The sequence below is a fragment of the Macrosteles quadrilineatus genome, unplaced genomic scaffold, assembly GCF_028750875.1.
Source record: "Macrosteles quadrilineatus isolate MER2022 unplaced genomic scaffold, UCM_ALF_1.0 Scaffold_11__1_contigs__length_5352618, whole genome shotgun sequence".
NCBI classification, from domain to species: Eukaryota; Metazoa; Arthropoda; class Insecta; order Hemiptera; family Cicadellidae; genus Macrosteles; species Macrosteles quadrilineatus.
Window position 1 is genome coordinate 674909 of NW_026542604.1, and position 18602 is coordinate 693510.

An 18602-nucleotide genomic window follows, 5' to 3' on the forward strand; every position below is an offset into this window, starting at 1 on the left:
TCGCATCGCTCACTCGCCTCTCTCGTTCGCATCGCTCAATCACGTCCTGGTTGAAGTTCGTTCGCTACGCTCACTCACCTTTGGGTTGGAGCTTGTTCGCTACGCTCACTCACCTTTAGGTTGGAGCTCGTTCGCTGCGCTCACTTGCCTTCAGGTTAGCTCGTTCGCTACGCTCACTCGCCTCCAGGTTGAAGTTCGTTCGCTACGCTCACTCACCTTTTGGTTGCAAATTAGCTGTAGTCATAAATGTAAAAGAAATAATAGTGCTGCACCCTGTTGGTAATCCTTGTAACTTTAATGCTATTGAACATCATAGAACAGAACCAACTTGTTTAATTGAAACAGCTGTTAAGATTCATTAATTCCATTTCTCATAAGGTTAACATGGGAAACTCCAGAGCCACTGGGGCGGAGCCCTTTTAAGAATTTCGAAACGGGAAATAGTTTACGTCCGATTCGCATACCTACAGAATTTACACACCAAATTTCATAACGATCGGTGAAGTCGTTCCGGAGGAGTTTGCAGACAAACACTGTGACACGAGAATTTTATATATTAGATATGCTGATCAAGAAGTTAATTAGATATGTGTCCGTTAGCACGATAACTCGAGCAAAAATGATCCGATTTTGATGAAATTTGGTACAAACGTGTAAACCTACGTTTATTTGAACGAGTTCGCGATCCAGCTTGATCGGACCATGGGAACGGGGGTTTACTATGGGTTTTATTTAGGGTAAAAATAGGTTTTTCCCATTTTTGACCCAAAAAACATAAAATTTAGCAATTTCTTTCCAAACCATTTTGTAGAGCTTAATAAAACAAATAATTTAGTATATTGAAGCGTTATTATGCGCCTAATGGTTACGGAGTAAATTCCAAAAAATTTTAAACTTAAAATTCCCATGTTGTTTTTATGGAGAATAAGTAAACTGTTGTAGTTTGCTTGTTTATGAACATATTTTGATCAAATTTGGATAATGTTTTTATTTCTTACTAACTATTAACATTTACAAAAAAAAACAGTTTTACCCTCCCTGATGCAGCAAACCTAAGTACTTGTTAAACTAATTCTATTTAAATCGGGAATAAATGTTATATTTATTTTTTAAGTAGACATTTCAGTGTAAATCCAATCAGTCAAATGGAAATTCGCTTAGTCTGCAGATTTGCTGCGGCGGGGGTATTTATTATACAACTTCTCATGTATCACAGGTGATGCCGTTGGAAAACTCTATGTCAAACCCACAGCATTTCATTGGCATCTGCGGAGTTCTCAACCAAGGCATGGGTGGAGTGACGCTTGTCTACATCTTGCTGGGTTTCTTGGGCTATGTCAAGTATGGTGATGAGACAAAGGGCAGCATCACACTTAACCTGCCTACTGAGGACTTGTGAGTGCTGTTGCAACTATCTTATAGATTAAATTTCTTAATACAGTGACTATTGTTAGAAAATGTAGTTACTCTAACAATACACCATTATACATAGTACTGATAAGGTGTAATTAGGACTATTAATTTGGGGAAAAGAGACCCCCAGACGTAAGAGACAGTGCATACTGTTAAAAGAGGACGCTCGTGGATTAGGTGAGGTCAATTTGTGCAAGACTGTTCCATGGACGTTATGAGACTTTTCAAAAGTTTTAGTTTCAACTTTGGGACAGTACCTTTGTCTATTGTTAAATTGACTATTGTTAAATAGACATTCGATCCCTGTGTTAAAGTTGTCACTAGTTTCAGAATACAAATGAACCTAGTTGAATTCAGCCACTGACGAAATGATAATGATAATTTATTTGCACATAACATACAAATTTGTGAAAATCACATGTACAAGTGCTTTGTCTAGATTTCTTAAACAAATTTTGTCAGTCCTTAATTATTCTAAAACATAAATTAGCTCCTAAGATGTTGATCACAGTCTTAAATTTAGTGCTATAATACAACATGTTCAAACATAACAAGGTATAAAATTTTTTAATCTACCAATTTGAAAAATATGACGTAAACTTCTGATTTCTGTTGAATACGGCAACTATTTTTACAAAGTCAAGAACAACTTATTGTAAGCTATAACAACATCTTTTATGTCACATCAACTATCACGGTAACAATGCAGAAAATAGAATATTACAGTTGAACTACATTAATTACTCAAAGACTGTATCCGACTCTATTCTACAATAGGATTTTACATAAGGATGTCTAATGTACATATTGTCTACACAGCTTGGCTCAGTCAGTGAAGATTCTGGTGGGGCTGGCAGTGTTCTGCACGTATGGTCTGCAGTACTACGTGTGTCTCGAGATTGTCTGGAACGGAGTGAAAGATAGGTTCTCCAAAGGCTCAAGGATGGCTGAGTATGTCGTCCGCACTCTGCTCACCTCTGCTTCAGGTTAGCATAACATTTGTTTTAGTTTTTAAATCAGTTTGCTAATCCAAAAGCCATGATTACACTTATTACGGCTTCTTTTAGTGAATACTGAATAGATGAGCACAGACTAGTGATTAATGGCACAGAAATTGGTTACTTTAAAGTTGGAAGATAACCATTTAGTTTAAAGCTTTTACAGGTAAATTGTACAAGGACCCACAGGAATATTTTTTGACAGGCATATAACATTTTTTGTTTTAGTTTTTATTTGATCAGTTTGCTAATCTAAAAGCTATGATTACACTTATCATACATACTGAATAGATGAGCACAGACTAGCGATTAATGGCACAGAAATTGGTTACTTTAAAGTTAGAAGATAACCATTTAGTTTAAGGCTTTTACAGGTAAATTGTACAAGGACCCACAGGAATATTTTCCAGTAGCAAACAAGTGTGTTGTTACAGAAGCCTGGAAAAAGTCCTCCTCCCAACCAATGTAAGAGAAAATGCTATAAAGCATTGAGACTGTCTAAAAGCCATTTCTTTTAAGCAATCAAAACTTAAAGAAACCGGACTCCAAAAAACAGGAATGAGATTATAATACAAACCTATAGCATAAAAATTTAACTTATTTCTTAACTTTTGAATGTTGAAACTAGCCAATAAAATCCCAAACACCCCTGCCACAGCAAACCTGCCGACTAAGCGATTTCCATTTGTTTGAATTGATTTTCAATTAAATATGTTTGACATTAGGTTTAACGAGTACTTAGGTTTGCTGCAACAAGGAAACTAATAAAGTGTTTTTTTAGTAAACTATTAATAGATTTGTATAAAATAAATAAATTTGCCAAGTTTGATCAAAATATATCCATAAACAAGTAAACTATACCATTTTACAATATTCTCCATTAGAATAACGTAAGAATTAAAAATTTAAATTTTTTCTGTTACCAATAACCGTACAAAAAGACTTTCATAACTAATTATTTGTTTTTTAAGCTCTTTAAAAAAGTGTTGAGAGAAATTGGGAAATTTTTTGTTTTGTGGGTCAAAAAAAAGAAAAACAAATTTTTACTCTATAAAACCCCGTTCCCATGGTCCGATCATACTCATTTAAGTTCATCCCGCCATACACCTTTAAACCAAATTTCATCAAAATCGGACAAAATTTACTCAAGTTATCGCGTTTGCGGACACATAAATCTATCTATATAATATAAAATTTGAACGAATGGTGTTTTTGGCCTCTGGGGACATCAAAATGAAAATAGAATAGTAAATGAAAAACCGATAGAATAGTGTAAACTTGATTACCTCAAAAGGTATAATTCTGTAGCCCTTCTTGTTAAATGCACTTTGGCTGACAGCAATGTATGTTTTTAGTGCTGCTGGCTGTTGCTGTCCCAACCATTGGTCCCTTCATCGGCCTTATCGGAGCCTTCTGCTTCTCCCTGCTTGGACTCATCATTCCCATCTTTATCGAGATTGTCACCTATTGGGACCTCGGATTCGGCGCATGCAACTGGATCATCCTAAAAAATATTCTAGTCTTCGGGTTCGGAGTGCTGGCACTTATTTTCGGGACGTACACAAGTATAGAGGAGATCGCAGCCATGTACTCTCCTGTGGTCGATGAAGCACAAGATTTGTTCAACAAGACCGCGGTCAACGCTACCGAAGTCTTCGGACAGCTGGCATCGACAGTTGTGTCGTCAGTCAATGTAACTGATACCATCGACAAACTGCAATCAGCTGTTGGCAATAGTACCGCAATGGCTGCAGTACTAGACGCCTTTAGCAACGGAACAAAAACTGTCGCTGAGGCAGTACTGAATGCAGGAAACGGCACAAACCCTTTGTCATAGTGTCTGCACTGCAAGAGTTCTTGAGACATACCAGTGATTTTGTATCTCATCCAGTGATTTTTGTAAAGTGGATATGGTAGATGTATGCAGAAGCAATGGTTGAATGAGGCTTGTAAAAACTTCTCTCCTTAGTCCTTACTAAGTGATATCAACTTGCAGGTTCTCGCGGACCTTTGTTAGGCTATATTATTTTATCCTTTAGGTTAAGCTTTTATACAATATACACAAAAGATTATTTACCTTGTTACATTTAGGATGAATTAAGTCTTAACCTAACCTCTACTGCATCAGCCAGGGGCTGATTATAGGCTAAGTTTTAAGTAATACAACATTTAATGTTGGTAAGTACTTTTTATCCAACCATTATTAAAAATTGAAATGACCTTTTAATGTTTAAAATGAACTGCTTTAAAGGTTTTAAAGAAATTATTGAATTATTTCCTTATATTTAATGGTATGTAAAGATAAATAATAAGCTGGAACTTATAATTTACTTAACAATGATTGAATTTGTTGCCATTACATATTTTAACAAAAAACGAATATATACTAGATATGAAAAATAATAATAATTATTATTGATAGTATTATGAGCTTAATTTGTAGGCATTAAAAAGCCTTGTGATAATAATTTTATTTCACATATTCTTTAAACAATCAAACCTTTGGTACTATTTTAATGTTGATGGAGTGAATATAACTTGAACTAGCTGTGGTATGATGACTAAAATTTAACCACCGTACCAAACCATTTTTATTGGTGTTATATTTTTCTTGTTTATGATTAAACTAGTAGCTTTACCTGTACTTCGCTTTGGTCTGTGGACACACCGACAGTGATATTTTTCTCAATAAGCTACAGCAGGTACTGTAGAAAACATCTATCATCAATGATAATAGATCATTACATACGACCTATTATCCAAGTTCATAATCTATGAATGTACAAACCTATGACTCAGTTTAACAAAATGATGAGTTTAAAATGTTTTTAATAGCGTGACAGTATATATTTTTAATCATTAGAGTAAACAAATCAAAAATCATTAGCCTTTTCCTGCTTTTTCGATGGATACTTACAAAAACATATCCATCCTAGATCAATGATAAGTTCAATTTTATCTAAAAGTATTTACTTTGTAGTAGAAAATTTATCTTTTACTGTCATATCTCATAAAATCCAAGTCAAACATATCAGTCACCACAGTTTTGTTTGATCTCGTTAAGATTGTTTTAAATTTGTATTTAGTTACTGTTTGATTTATGTAATTTAAGCCTTTCATAAGTGTACTTAAGTGTCTATTTTGATATTTACTAGGAGTTGTGAAATGTTTTTTTATGATGTAATATAATTTAATTTTTTTGCCAAGGACCTACATTTTTACTTTAACCAAGTTTTTACAAGTGCCTTTAACAGCATACAAGTTTATGACATTAAATTGAAAAAAGAAAATCATATTCTTCACCTTTAATGTACTAATGACTTAGCTAATTAGTAATTATTTACTAAAAGTTCCTTTATAAAATAAAAAATAAGCTAGTGTATTACCGCAAATGCCTTAACCGATTATGATTATATGTATATATTGTATTCATTATCACACTCCCTATTCATATACTATTACACTGATGAATGTTTTGTATTTAATATTAAGTTACTTTCCATTCAACCAATTCAACTTTATTGGTTGTGATTTTTTGAGAATTTTTACAATGTTTAAGTTTTGGTTTTTGTTCACGCTGACATTCACTTCAATTTATTTTATGTATATTGTTATTAAATTTTAATAAAATTATTACAGTAAATTATTTATTTTACTACACCCTGTGTTTGCTTAACTTAAGGTCAATCAATTATATGATTTTGACCAATTAAGTGCTAGTTACAGTGGAACCTCAGTAAGGGCCTAAAAAAAAGACCATAAAAAGACTGAAGATACGTCCAAACACTACCAAAAAGGTGTGTAGGTACTTTGTTCATTAAGTAAAAATCCAAGTTACATATTTCTAAAACAAATAAAAGAGAAAATTACACACACAATTAAACTGTGTAGTGTAAATAGAAGTAGTCAAAGTTTATGGTTTTCTAAAACAGCTTAACCCAGAAATATTTTAATCTTAGTAAATAATAAACAAAAACAAACATTTTGAGATAGGCTAGATGTTTTAAATAAAAATGTTCTAACAGATATATGGTATTAATAAACCATGAATAAAAAATAAAAATCTCCTCCATATGAAAAACATGGAAACTTGGAATTCCCGTCGTCAGAGCCCTGAGGTTTAAATACAAATTCTGGCTCCGTCACGACATTCTACACATAATGACCTTCAAATCAAAAAAAGAAATCATCAAAATCCGTCAAGCGGTTGTCTTGCAATCTGCGTGAACTAAATGACTAATATTTTTTTAATATATAGGATATATCGTACTTAGGGCCGAAAATTAGGTTTTGCTGGCTCGAGATAATTTTTAAGTTCGAGACAAAGTCGGAACTTAAAACGATTGAGAGCTGGAAAACCCTTTTGGCCCGTGGTACGAACACTATTTTTCACCACATTATACAAAATTGTAAGTAAATTTATTACCAAGAAAATGAAAAACGATTCATTATTTCATTGTTTGCTATATAGGAGCATTTTCTATTGAGTGATATGGTGTTTGCACTAGGGTTGGAAAATACTACCTTATATAGAGTAACACCAGTAACAGTATTGGTAACAGTATTGGTACATCCAGAGTGCACGTCGATACAGATTTTCAGCAAAAGGAATGGCTCTTGATTTTAAATGGAAATGACCATAGTGGCTGCCGGTAGCCGAGCCCTCACGCAGGCATCTGCTTACCAGAATGAATTCTTCATTCTGGTTTCAGAGTCTGATTCTGATAGAGCTTGTACGCATACTGTTTTCATTAAATCAAGTTGGTCTTTATAGTAAAATATTTAACTTTTCACCCTTACCTTAGGGTTATTACTAAACGCTCTTCAGGAAAAATTCTTTGTAGGTTACACCACTTCCACTTACAATACGATGTTCAATTTTAATAATCAGTTTCGGGCTCCATTCAACAATTTAGAAAGAACCGTGCTCAATCATTTTAAGCTATGGGAAAATAAAAAAATATAAATATAATATCATGAACACCATTTTTAACTGACTGTAACTACACAACAGTTTCAGATGCTATGAATTGCACACATTGATTCCTCATCTGACAACTCCATAACTACAACTGACTACGAATTTTCTGCTTCCACTGTGGCAGTGGCGTAGATACGGGGGGGGATCTGGGGGATATATCCCCCCCCTTCAACCTATAATGAGTAAAAAAATTGTAATAACATTTAAAAAATAATGTTTTAATGTATGCAATGAAATAGTGAATCTTTTTAATTTTACTTCTATATTGTATTAGGCTTGTTTTTCGTAAGTATACTTTCAATATCAATAAACCGTAAATAAACTGCAATGCCAGTGAAAGTAGTATGGCTTTTGCGCCGAAACAGAGTACAGACACAAGTCACAGAAGGTCAACAGCCTATCCGCCCCTCCCCCTTCCGCCACCACTTCACCTTTTACACCTACCTGAAATTAATCGTTTTAACGTGAGCAACAAAATAGTTAATCAAATGCCATGCCAATTGTACTAAGCTTGTTTGTTTGTACATATACTTTCATTATCGATGAATAAATGGAAACAGATAAACTACATGCCGGTAGCAGTGGTGGGGTGGGATATTTGCGCGCCAAACAGACGTGAGTCACCGGACCTTCCGCGTTCAACCGCCCATCGACGACACCCTCCTCCTCTACCCCGTCACCCACACTACGCTTGATCTGTCGTCTGGTGTTAATTACTGTGCCAGTGTGTTTTTATGATTTTCGTATTCCTTGGTGTCTCATGAATGTTCTGAGTGTCTGACTGATCGGGTTTTTCGCCCCGAAAAGAAATATTTGAAGGCGTTAGCTGGTGTGGCAATGGAACAACGAAGTTAAGTGATTTTATTACTCGCCTTTTTTAAATAGGCCAAGTCAAGTTATAGTATATCACGTTACTAGTCCTGAAAATAAGTGTTTACCGGACGAGTGTGGTCGTTCCCGTGCGAGACGAGGTCGAGTACGGGATTACCATACGAGTCCGGTACACACATTTTGGACGAGTTACATACAATAGTTTACGCCATACTACTAAATCTTTACAAATCTTTATATATGACCACCAACTAAAGGACTAAAAATCACTAGTCGTAATCTCTAAGAGAGGTTATTTTTTTGTTTATAAACACTCATTGCCACGCAAATACAGTATAATCAGCTGATTGGTCACCGGTAAAACTCATTACAGTACAGTAGTTAGTACGCAATGAAACCCATTTTCATTAAGCTGACGGCAAACAGCTGTTTTCTGGACTAAATCCTTGCGTGGGAAGTTCGTCAAAATAGTGTTGTGTGGCGTAAACATATTAATCAAAATATTCAGTGTTAAAGGATAGAGAAACATAAAGTTAAATGTTATCATATAACGAAAAGCCTAGCCTAAGTACTTTAAAAATAAATGTAATAAAAAACTAGTCCACCTGCAATTAAAGCAAAAAGTTGCAACAAAATTGCATAAAATTCTATTAAATATTAACACCAGATTTCACTTCCTAAACGCTTAAAATTGTGTTTAGGGAAGCTATTTTTCTCAAATTTTCGTTCCATACCCATACCCCCCAGACCCCCCGGTATCCCCCCCCCATGACAAGAGGCTATCTACGCCACTGCACTGTGGCCACCAACATCAAATCTGACTCAGGTTAACCACGCGCCGAAAATCTGAATCTAATTCTGAAGCAGTGTGCACTCCGAATGTACAGTTAAAGTGTTCACCTGGGATAAAGCAGGTGCATGTATAAAAAAATGAAAACAGGAATATTATATTCTCACAATAGAATAGAAAGAAAAATATATACAAATTAATATTATATACTGATCTCATTCAGAGGTAAAACACAAGGAGAAAAAGATATTACAATTATTGAAATTTGGACACATTTTCTGTATTTCCAATTTCCACAATTTTATCCATATAATACTTTGTAAGACTATAAATAAAAATTTCATGTCTCCATAATATTATTCCATCACTAAAGTAAAAAAATAATTCAAAAATTCAAATGATCAAGAATGAAAACTACAACAAAATATATATTACAGGTGTACAGGCTTTGGTTATATTGACATGATGTAAACCAATTAATGAATCTTCAATAAATCTGTTTGTTGAGGAGGCAAAATCTAGGAAAAATACTTGTTTAGTTAACAAACCTTTAGAAAATCACTTAAAAACACAATTTTAGTACAGCAATTTTGTTTGTACTATTTTAGACAATCCTTTAACTACAATTTTCAAAACCGTTTAAAATAACATCATAAAAATTGTAAAACAATTTAAAATAACAATCTTTAAATATTTGATGGTTTAGTAAAAAAAGTAAAAAAGTATGAGCTCTACTTTTTTAGATTTTTTAGAGAACCATCCATAAAAAACAAACTTTTTTACAAACACTTAACTCTGATACAGTTTTCATTTAGAACTGTTTAAAATTCCTGGCTTTGAAACATCTCGAAAACAATTTAGTTTATACATCCAAACAAAAAGCCTACCTGATAACATTCAAGAGTCAGTATAGGCTTATCGACACCAAAGCCTGAACAACTCAAAATATATAACAAGTCAGATTTTGGGAATTGATAATAAAGCAGTATGTAACACTACATATCAGTCTAGTCCTGTCCTGGTTTGCTGTATTTACACAAGTACCGTAGTTGTAACATCTTGACGTCGTCATCGTCCAGTTTGACGACACCCTCTTGATTGTCGATGGACAGAAGGAAGCCGGTTCGCTCCTTGTCTTCTCCCATGATCACCTTGACAGGGTTCGGCCACGAGGGGATGACAGGCTCCAACTGTTCACAGCTGATGCTCACCGTACGATCCTCGTCTGGCAAGAACACATTGCACAGACCACCCTGCACAAAGAGATTTGAGAAGCTCATTTGAGGTATTTCGGTAAAATGTATCATTTGCTTTTAACAGTTCTTATATTGTCCTTATAAATTCATACTATTATATTGCCCTACCAGGCTGATAAATCAGACACTGGAGTAAGTCACAGCAACACCAGACATGTTCTGTAAACTAGGAGTCAACTCTAGAACTAATATCTACACTTGAAATTTTGGTTATTTGGAGTTTTATTAGCAGGTAGAAAGTTACTTATGATCAATAGCCGAGCAGTCTAAGGCGCCTCCCAACCGAGCTTAGCCTGGAATCTTTGAATCTTATGCAATTCAAGAGGTGTTCATCAGTCTGCAGCAAAGCTTAGTGCCAGAGGCCCTCCTAAAATAAATGGTCGATGACTCGAGTAGAAGTTGCTGGGATTGGTGAATTGCTTATCAGTTGCGAAACCTACATCACAAATTAGCCATTATTCTACTTTTTCCAACCCTTCCTGTGTGCGTCCACCAAAAACTTTTGAAAATTTTTGTTTAGTTTTAAACAATTATTTATTTCAGTGTTTATAAATTTACGTAAGAGCATTCCAACTTAGAATTTTAAATTTAAATATTTTGTTCAGTTTATGCAACTAAAAATGCTTTAGTGATATGATAGTATCACTATGTGATAGTATATTTATAGTAAACAGAATGTAAATGTTCTTACCGATATACTGCGGATGGTACCTATCTGTCCCACTAGGTCTGGGTCATCATGGTTCTCTCTCACTCTCACTTCTATATCAGTCGTATGCCAATCCTGCATCATAGGATCAATACCTGCACAAACACATGCAATCAGTTCACACTCTCAAATACATTACAAATTATCTGTATCTAATCACAATGAGGAGACCCTGCGCATTTTAATAGGGTTTGATTACGAGGCAAAACAAATACATTTATGCAATACCCTTTTACTTTTAAAAGATTATGTAATTGAGACAGTTATTTGATGAATAAAAATACTAATTTACAATAAATCAAATTGGTTGCTTTTTTAGATTTACAACATGAAGAGTGATTCACCTACCTTAATGAGGTTACTGTTATAAAAAATAGCCTATTTAAGATCCATTTTTTTTACTGTTTTGTTACATATTTGCAATCAGACTGTTGATAAACATTAAACTGAAGGAATAGCTGTTAAATTACAATTCGATTCACATAAAAACCGTTATGAAAGTTAGTTGGCATAACTGAATCTTTGAAAATGGACTATCTTAATAAATTAATTGTGAGGGGGGCTAAGTCGTAAAGTAAATTACCTTTTTAATTACCACTTGCAGGTGAGCTAGATCATAAGCTTTGCAATGACACCTCAATTATAAAAATCAGTTACATTTTTAATTTAACGGACAGCTGAAAATGGAATGTACCGTATGAGAGAAAATCCTTATTGTGTATACGAAGTCTGTTCAAAAAGTACCTGGCCTTGTTCAGGAAAAGCATAATTTACTGATCAATTTGTTTTAACATATGATCTTCTTCGGACTTCACACACTTATTCCAGCGCTTCTGTCACTTTTGGAAACAAGCCTGGAACTCTTCCCCGGCTGGCGTAGCACAGGAATGCTAAGAAGCCTTGAACAAGAATTGGAAGAATGCGCTGGAGCATTGTCCTGATGAAGCCAACAAGAGTTTGTGGCCTACAAATTGAGACGCTGCTTGCAACGCACTGCATCGCGTATGCGGCGTAGAGCTTTTAAGTAGTGTTGTCCCTCTAGTGCGTACTCATGATAAACTACTCCATTGCAAAAAAAAAAAAAAAAACAGTCAGCATGACTTAGATTTTGCTTCAAACTTGGCGTGCTTTTTGTTGCCTTGGTGATGTTGAGTGTTTCCAATGAAAAGCCTATGCCTTGGTTTCGGGATCATACCCGTATACCCGCGACTCATCACAAGTTATAACTGTTTTAAGAAAGTTTGGGTAGTTCTGAATGCTTTCCAGCATATCTTGAGCAACTACAAGCCGATTCCTTTCAAGTTCAAGTCTAATAGCCAAATCATCCGTTTGTATTGATTGAACTGTATCATTACTGATACCAACTTCCGTAGCTAGTTCACAAACATCAATACATGATCCTCCTTCACTAATACTGGAACTTAATCGATAACTTAATAGTTTCAACTGGTTGATGGTCTTCCAGAACAAGGTTTACTGTCTACTAAAGTGCTAACGTCTTTGAATTTGTTGTTCCACTCTTTCATCTGTGTTACACCCTTAGCATCTTCTCCAAAATCTTGCTGAATCTTAAGAATCGTTTGTGGTTAGGTATCACCCAATTTTTGGCAAAACTTAACGCAGTATCGCTGTTCCACTTGTTCTGTCAATTGTCAGATTATTTTACTTGTACAGTATTTTGTAACGTTTTAATTGTAATTCGTTTTATCATCATGAATATTGACAAAACTTCTAACTATGTAGCCTACATTGTACTACAAATAAGATATTATGAGTTAATAAAGTATTTAATTGAAATTTGAATTTTTATGATCACTATGTACACAGTTTCACTCTTGATGGCCGACAACGAACTGACGCCATGTCAAGGTCACGCGACTTGCTTTACAGTTGCCTCGATCTACGCGTCAGGGTGCAGCTCAATGCGGTTGTTGGATATTACCAGATACAAAGCAAGGTCGGATACTTTTTGAACAGACCTTATATAGATAGGTAGATTCTATTTGACTATAATACTACTGTTAAGATACATACCAGTAGCATGTGAGTTGTAAGGAGAAGGTGCAGCGCCGGGGGTGAGTGGACTGTAGCTCATGGGAGAAGGAGTGCCGTACGCCCCTACATTCACTGCACTGCTGGGACTAGGAGTGGGCACATACGCTGAACTGCCACCTGTACAGACACAGCGGTGCAATACAAACACATATACCTTACACTCCTTGAGTTCTAAAATGTTCAATTTGACAGTTATTATTTGAGTTCAAAGTAGGTCAAAAACATTTGAAAAAACAAAAAAAAATATTTTTCTAAGTACAAATTGACTACTTATATGTTGAAATATACATAGACCTTTTCTTACAACTACTTCAATAAATCTGAAAGCAATAAAAATAAAGAAATGCTAAAATAAAAAAAATGTTTGTTTCAAAGTTATTTATTGATTATGGAATTATAATACATTTTGACAAACCAAGTCCTCAATATAAAAACATCCAAGCATAGATTCTTAGCTAAATACAGTAGACCCCTTAACCGACCCTAACGGGATCGGACCTAGGTCGGATAACTCAAAAGGTTGGTTAAAACAGCCATCCCTAAAAACTTACCCAGTAATATCCTGTTGAATTCAGCATATTGTTCCCATCAACGAACGTTGAGAGCGGAAATGCCGAGATTTCTAGAAAGTGATGGTTAATCCGAACTGCTCTCAAAACAATATTTTCCAGGCAACTACTGATAATCCAATTATCGGTTATTGCGAGGTCTGTTAAGAAGTGTTCTACTGTATGGAGAATAAATTCTAACATAAAAATTAAGCTATTTTTAAAGTCGGATGGATAAAATTTTAAGACAAAAACTGTAGTTTATTTATCTGCGTGATAACTATCAGAAAGCAAACCTAATAGTGGTCTATCAGGATTGAGAGAAGTAGGCGTACTGTTGGTGTTACTCACTATGGTAGCCAGTAGGGGATGGACTAGCATGGTAGGGAGAGTAGCTCTGGTCACTACCATACATCGCCCCCGGGGTCTGTGGAGTATACGGTCCAGTGCTTGGGTGACCACCAAACTCGTCCAGACTGTAGTTGTCCGGGTCAGTGCGAGCAGGTGTGTTGGTGATGGTCGGGTCCCAAGCTCCAGGTGTACGTGACCCGTCGTGGGACGGGGTCATGCTCCCGTAGTGCGGCGTACGTGATCCAGCTGACGACAGAACATGAAAATATACTGAATACAACACACATATGTGTCATTCACGATGAATAAATATCAAGGTCCCTCACAAAGTCAATCCACATCAAAATATTAAATGTAACCAACCATTTTCAAGAAATTCTGAATTGACACACCAGTTGGTACTAAAACCAAAATTTCTCTCTGAGTTGAATTCAAGATACTAAATGATATTCAACTCATCTGAACTTAAAACTCTAGTAATAAAAATAATGTGATTAAAAATGTGATAGTCTAATGAAGATTGAAAACTTGTGTTTGTTTACCTTCGTACAGAGGTGTCTGAGAGCCGTGCATGGGAGTCTTGCTGCCGTCTCGTCCGTACATTGGAGTGGCCGCACCACCATAGCCAGGAGTGCGGTTGTAGCTGGAGATGGAGCCATCCTAAGGAAAATAAAGCTTTTAGGACTGGGAATATTAGAATCAAGCCGACTACTGAAAATAAATTTCATCCCCATAAACTTTTTGGAATGCTTGTTCAGGAAACGTGTTAGGTATTTATATTACAATTAGAATCTAAATGAAAAGCTATTTATATAAGATGTAAAATAATATCCTGAGCTATGACCCACTCCACTGCTGAATTGAAATAAATCAAATCAAGATAAGAGACAAGTGTTTTTCTGTAATAATCGCTTGAACAAATGTTTGAACTCAAAAAAGCTTTTAATTAGTTATGAATTGCTACAAACCTAAACTGCCACAATCCAAAATGTTAAGGATAATATATTTTGACCTGTTGTGATTAGTTTGACGGATGAGGTTGGCAATACTGTGTTGTTTTTGTGGGTGCTCAAGACAAGGCACTATACTTTAAACTCTACACTATACTCAGGGTCTTACGCAAAAAAATGCTCTCCGTAGCTTTAACATCTTACTCAATGAAACCAATCCGAGAGCTTAGGCCTCAGGTAAAAAGTTTCAGTTGTGGATAAAACAGAACACTTCATAAATGGTAACACTCTGGCATACCTTGTTAGGCATTCCGACAGTAGCGATGTGAGATCTATCAACGGATATTGTCTGGCAAGATGAATGAAGTTCCACTCTAGCCGTAGACTCTGTGGCATCTTTGACCATCCCAACATTTCCTGTAGAGATGGGAATTGTATGTTATTAGTTGATTTACAAAACTGGCTAATCAGTTCTAGTTACTAACCTATTTTATGATCTTTGGAGGAATAGCACCTACCTTAGGAATACATTGAGGAAGAAACAATGGATTGGATACACAACTAATTTAACTATGAAAAGAGTTCCAAGCAGATTATATCACACACAAATTTCACAAAATAAATAATTTGATATTTCCCCTCTTTAAGGGAGAGGAAAGTATTAAAATGTTTTATGATGACACACAAATAATCTGAAACAATTACAACAAGGCATAACAGATAAAACCTTAGTTAATTATACAAGATCAAGCTGTAATTGGTGATAAAAAGGACAGGTTTTCCTTATTCATTCGTGCATTTACTAACATAGAAACCATGTAAAGGGATGCACACAGTTGAAAAAAAACATCGTAAAATATGATTCAGCCAAAGTTGTTTTAGGCTTAAAACTAAAACACAAAAATATTTAAACTAGTTACAAGGTCTACTTTGTTTAGATGTTTAGGCATTAAATTACCTTGAGTAGCCATAAGAAAACACACAAAAATTATGATTCATCATACAAGCCACAAGCCTCACCTTTGTAAGGGCCTCTGGTGATCTTGATGATCTGTCCAATGAGATCTCTGTCCCTTCTGACCCCCCCTCCACCTCTGCCCCTCCCCCTCCCACCACCTCCAGCAGCCCCACCACCTCCACTGGGGTGCATGGGGGAGGAGATACGAGGCGACATGAACCCTGGCATCAGTCCTGTGTTGTTCTGGTTCTGCGAACATAAACATTCTGTGCCAACAACTTTAAGTATTCATGTAAAAAATTCACCCTACAAAATGTTTTCAAGTGAGTCTGCTGTAATTATCTTTTTAGTAAGAGATTTTTAAGCAAATGCAAAACTGGCATGATAGGACAAGCGGGCCAAGTTTTAAGATTGTTCTTGGAATAACAGGCCTTACTGAAGGGGAGAGAACCCATCCTGATTCTTGACGCAAGACATCTGTACACAATCATTGTTCATTGTCACTGACACTTTTCCATCAAGATAAACCAGCTATCCCAGTAAAAACACATAACTAAAATTTGTATGACAACTTGTTTTATACAGGAAAGAGGTTATTTACTCATTTATGCCACACAAGCAATAGAAATAATAGAAAAAACATACCTAATACAATTAACTTAGGAACTAAATCATGGCGTAGTAGCATGACAAGGGTATCTTCACAAAATGTAAAATTCAGAAGATAAATAAAATACGAAAGAAGTCCTTACAATTTATAGGCTTAAATGCTTATGTTTAAAATACACCTACTGTTTATAGTACAGTAGAACCCCTCATATCCGGCCTTGGTTTTACCGGTCCTCTGTTTATCCGGCCCCTTCCAGGAAGCCAATATCAACATTTTTTCTCTCAGCTTACAGACGTTTAGATGCAAACACTAGTCTTTGTGACTGCTCAAGTCATAAAATAAATTGTTCTCATTATTTATCTGTTTGTTTATACATTTATTTGCTGAGTCACTATACTCAGTTGAGCTAGTAGGCCTAACCTCTTATCAGTGGGTTGATTATTTCTAAAGTGGGGTTAGTACAGTACAGTACGAGTACATTACATTTTGTATTCCACAAAATGGTTAAGAATGTTGAGTAGAAATGCATGTACCATTTAAGTCCTAATGATCTTAAAGTACAATTTATTGTCATTTTTACCTCCATTTAATAGGTTTTGTTACCTGGAATGATAATATTTGTACATTTTTTACTTAATGACTTTAAACCTACAAATATATATTTTTTTCTTTTTACAAACATGTTTATTTTTCTAAAAATGATCCCAGAACAGAATTAAATGATACTTTTGATTGCATATATTGATTACCTATTATTATTAGGCATGAATTGTCATTTTCATAGTAAGTTGGTTTATCCGGCCAAATCGTTATCCGGTCAGGGACTTGGTCCCGTGGTGGCCGGATATGAGGGGTTCTACTGTAGAGGATAAAATTAATTTGAAATGTATATTTTTCATTCATGTTCCTTGGGAGATAGTATGTTAACTAAGCTATAACTACCCGATACCTTTGAACCACCAGCCAGGTGAAGATGTCGTGTCTTGCAGACAAATATGCCTCCGTTATCAAGATACATTCTGGAGTACAGGAAGGCAAAGTTGCGGTACAGGTGTTTGATTTCTCCGTCCCTACCCTGCAAACAAGACATTATAACCAATTTAACCTATGTAAAGGTAAAGTCAGAAAAAGTATGTGGTTGGGAATTTGTTCTAGGCAATGTTTTTTTTTTTAATCTTCAGTGCATATCATTTTTGTGAATCCAGCCCATATATCTTCAGGTCTTCCTCAATATTGCTATTTGGTTTTAAAGTTGTATGAAAGCTGAATGTCTTAGAGACGTTTAAATGCTGACAGCGATTCTCCCAGGAAACTTAGATAATAGGATTTAGATTAGATAATAGTTCTTGACCAATAAACGTTTTGAAATGCTGAAAGGTTTGGCTTTGAGATTCGATTGGTATGTTTGAGATTCAAAACTAAGTATTGATTGGCCATTGTTTTATGCATTATGTGTTTTTATTGATGTAATTCCAGTAATTTGGCAGTATCACGGTCCTATATCTGCCGGATTACTGAGAGTCTACAGTACTTGTTTTCTTAGCTAAAAACTAACCATCCTGTAATCTGTAGTATTTTCAAGTACGGTTTAACTACATAGGTAACTAGGCCTTGAACTATTACGTCTCAATAAACCGTGCATCCAGTGACTCACAGAGTGAGGCCCGTCGATGACGTTGACAATATCCCTCCTCTGTATGGTGTTCTGTTCAGAGTCCAGAGACACGGTGTGTCTAACCTCCTTCTTCTTGTGTAGTGCTTGTGGTTTGGCCTCCACAACCTGTTACAGCAATTAATTGAATATTTAACAATCAAATCCAATCTTATATTCTAGTTGTCAATGCATAATATGAACAAGATTACAGTTTTTTGTTTCACATGCACAAGTCTCAGAAATCTTTGTGATTGCATGCATTTTTTTGGTTCTGACTTTGGCTCAGTGAAAAGCAGATCTATAATTTATTATTTTATTAAGACAGCAATGTGCACTTTTGGTACCATATTTTAATCTGAATACGAGTGTGAGAAGAGTATATAGAATGGAGTGAGATGCCTTGATTAGTTTCACTATCAAAAGAAGATGTTTCTTCAGCCACCTGTCATTAAAAACCTAATAATCATGGACAGCTAGATTATTTTGTTTCAAAATTGA

At 35.3% G+C, this 18602-nt stretch overlaps 2 protein-coding genes across 2 annotated transcripts in view; one reads left to right on the plus strand and one right to left on the minus strand.

The window, feature by feature from the left end:
- Positions 1 to 6042, plus strand: part of LOC129004732 (proton-coupled amino acid transporter-like protein pathetic) — a 55418-nt gene extending 49376 nt beyond the window's left edge. The window contains exons 10-12 of the mRNA XM_054433321.1: positions 1217 to 1395; positions 2233 to 2399; positions 3767 to 6042. Coding sequence (XP_054289296.1) covers positions 1217 to 1395; positions 2233 to 2399; positions 3767 to 4248 — 828 coding nt within the window. The 3' untranslated portion in view covers positions 4249 to 6042. The remainder of the gene's footprint in view (positions 1 to 1216; positions 1396 to 2232; positions 2400 to 3766) is intronic.
- Positions 6043 to 9282: 3240 nt separating this feature from the next.
- Positions 9283 to 18602, minus strand: part of LOC129004786 (transcription elongation factor SPT5-like) — a 28827-nt gene continuing 19507 nt past the window's right edge. The window contains exons 13-21 of the mRNA XM_054433422.1: positions 18105 to 18230; positions 17400 to 17525; positions 15903 to 16089; positions 15181 to 15299; positions 14475 to 14592; positions 13933 to 14178; positions 13013 to 13150; positions 10961 to 11073; positions 9283 to 10266 (exon numbers count right to left, since the gene is read on the minus strand). Of these exons, the coding sequence (XP_054289397.1) occupies positions 10021 to 10266; positions 10961 to 11073; positions 13013 to 13150; positions 13933 to 14178; positions 14475 to 14592; positions 15181 to 15299; positions 15903 to 16089; positions 17400 to 17525; positions 18105 to 18230 (1419 nt within the window). The 3' untranslated portion in view covers positions 9283 to 10020. The remainder of the gene's footprint in view (positions 10267 to 10960; positions 11074 to 13012; positions 13151 to 13932; positions 14179 to 14474; positions 14593 to 15180; positions 15300 to 15902; positions 16090 to 17399; positions 17526 to 18104; positions 18231 to 18602) is intronic.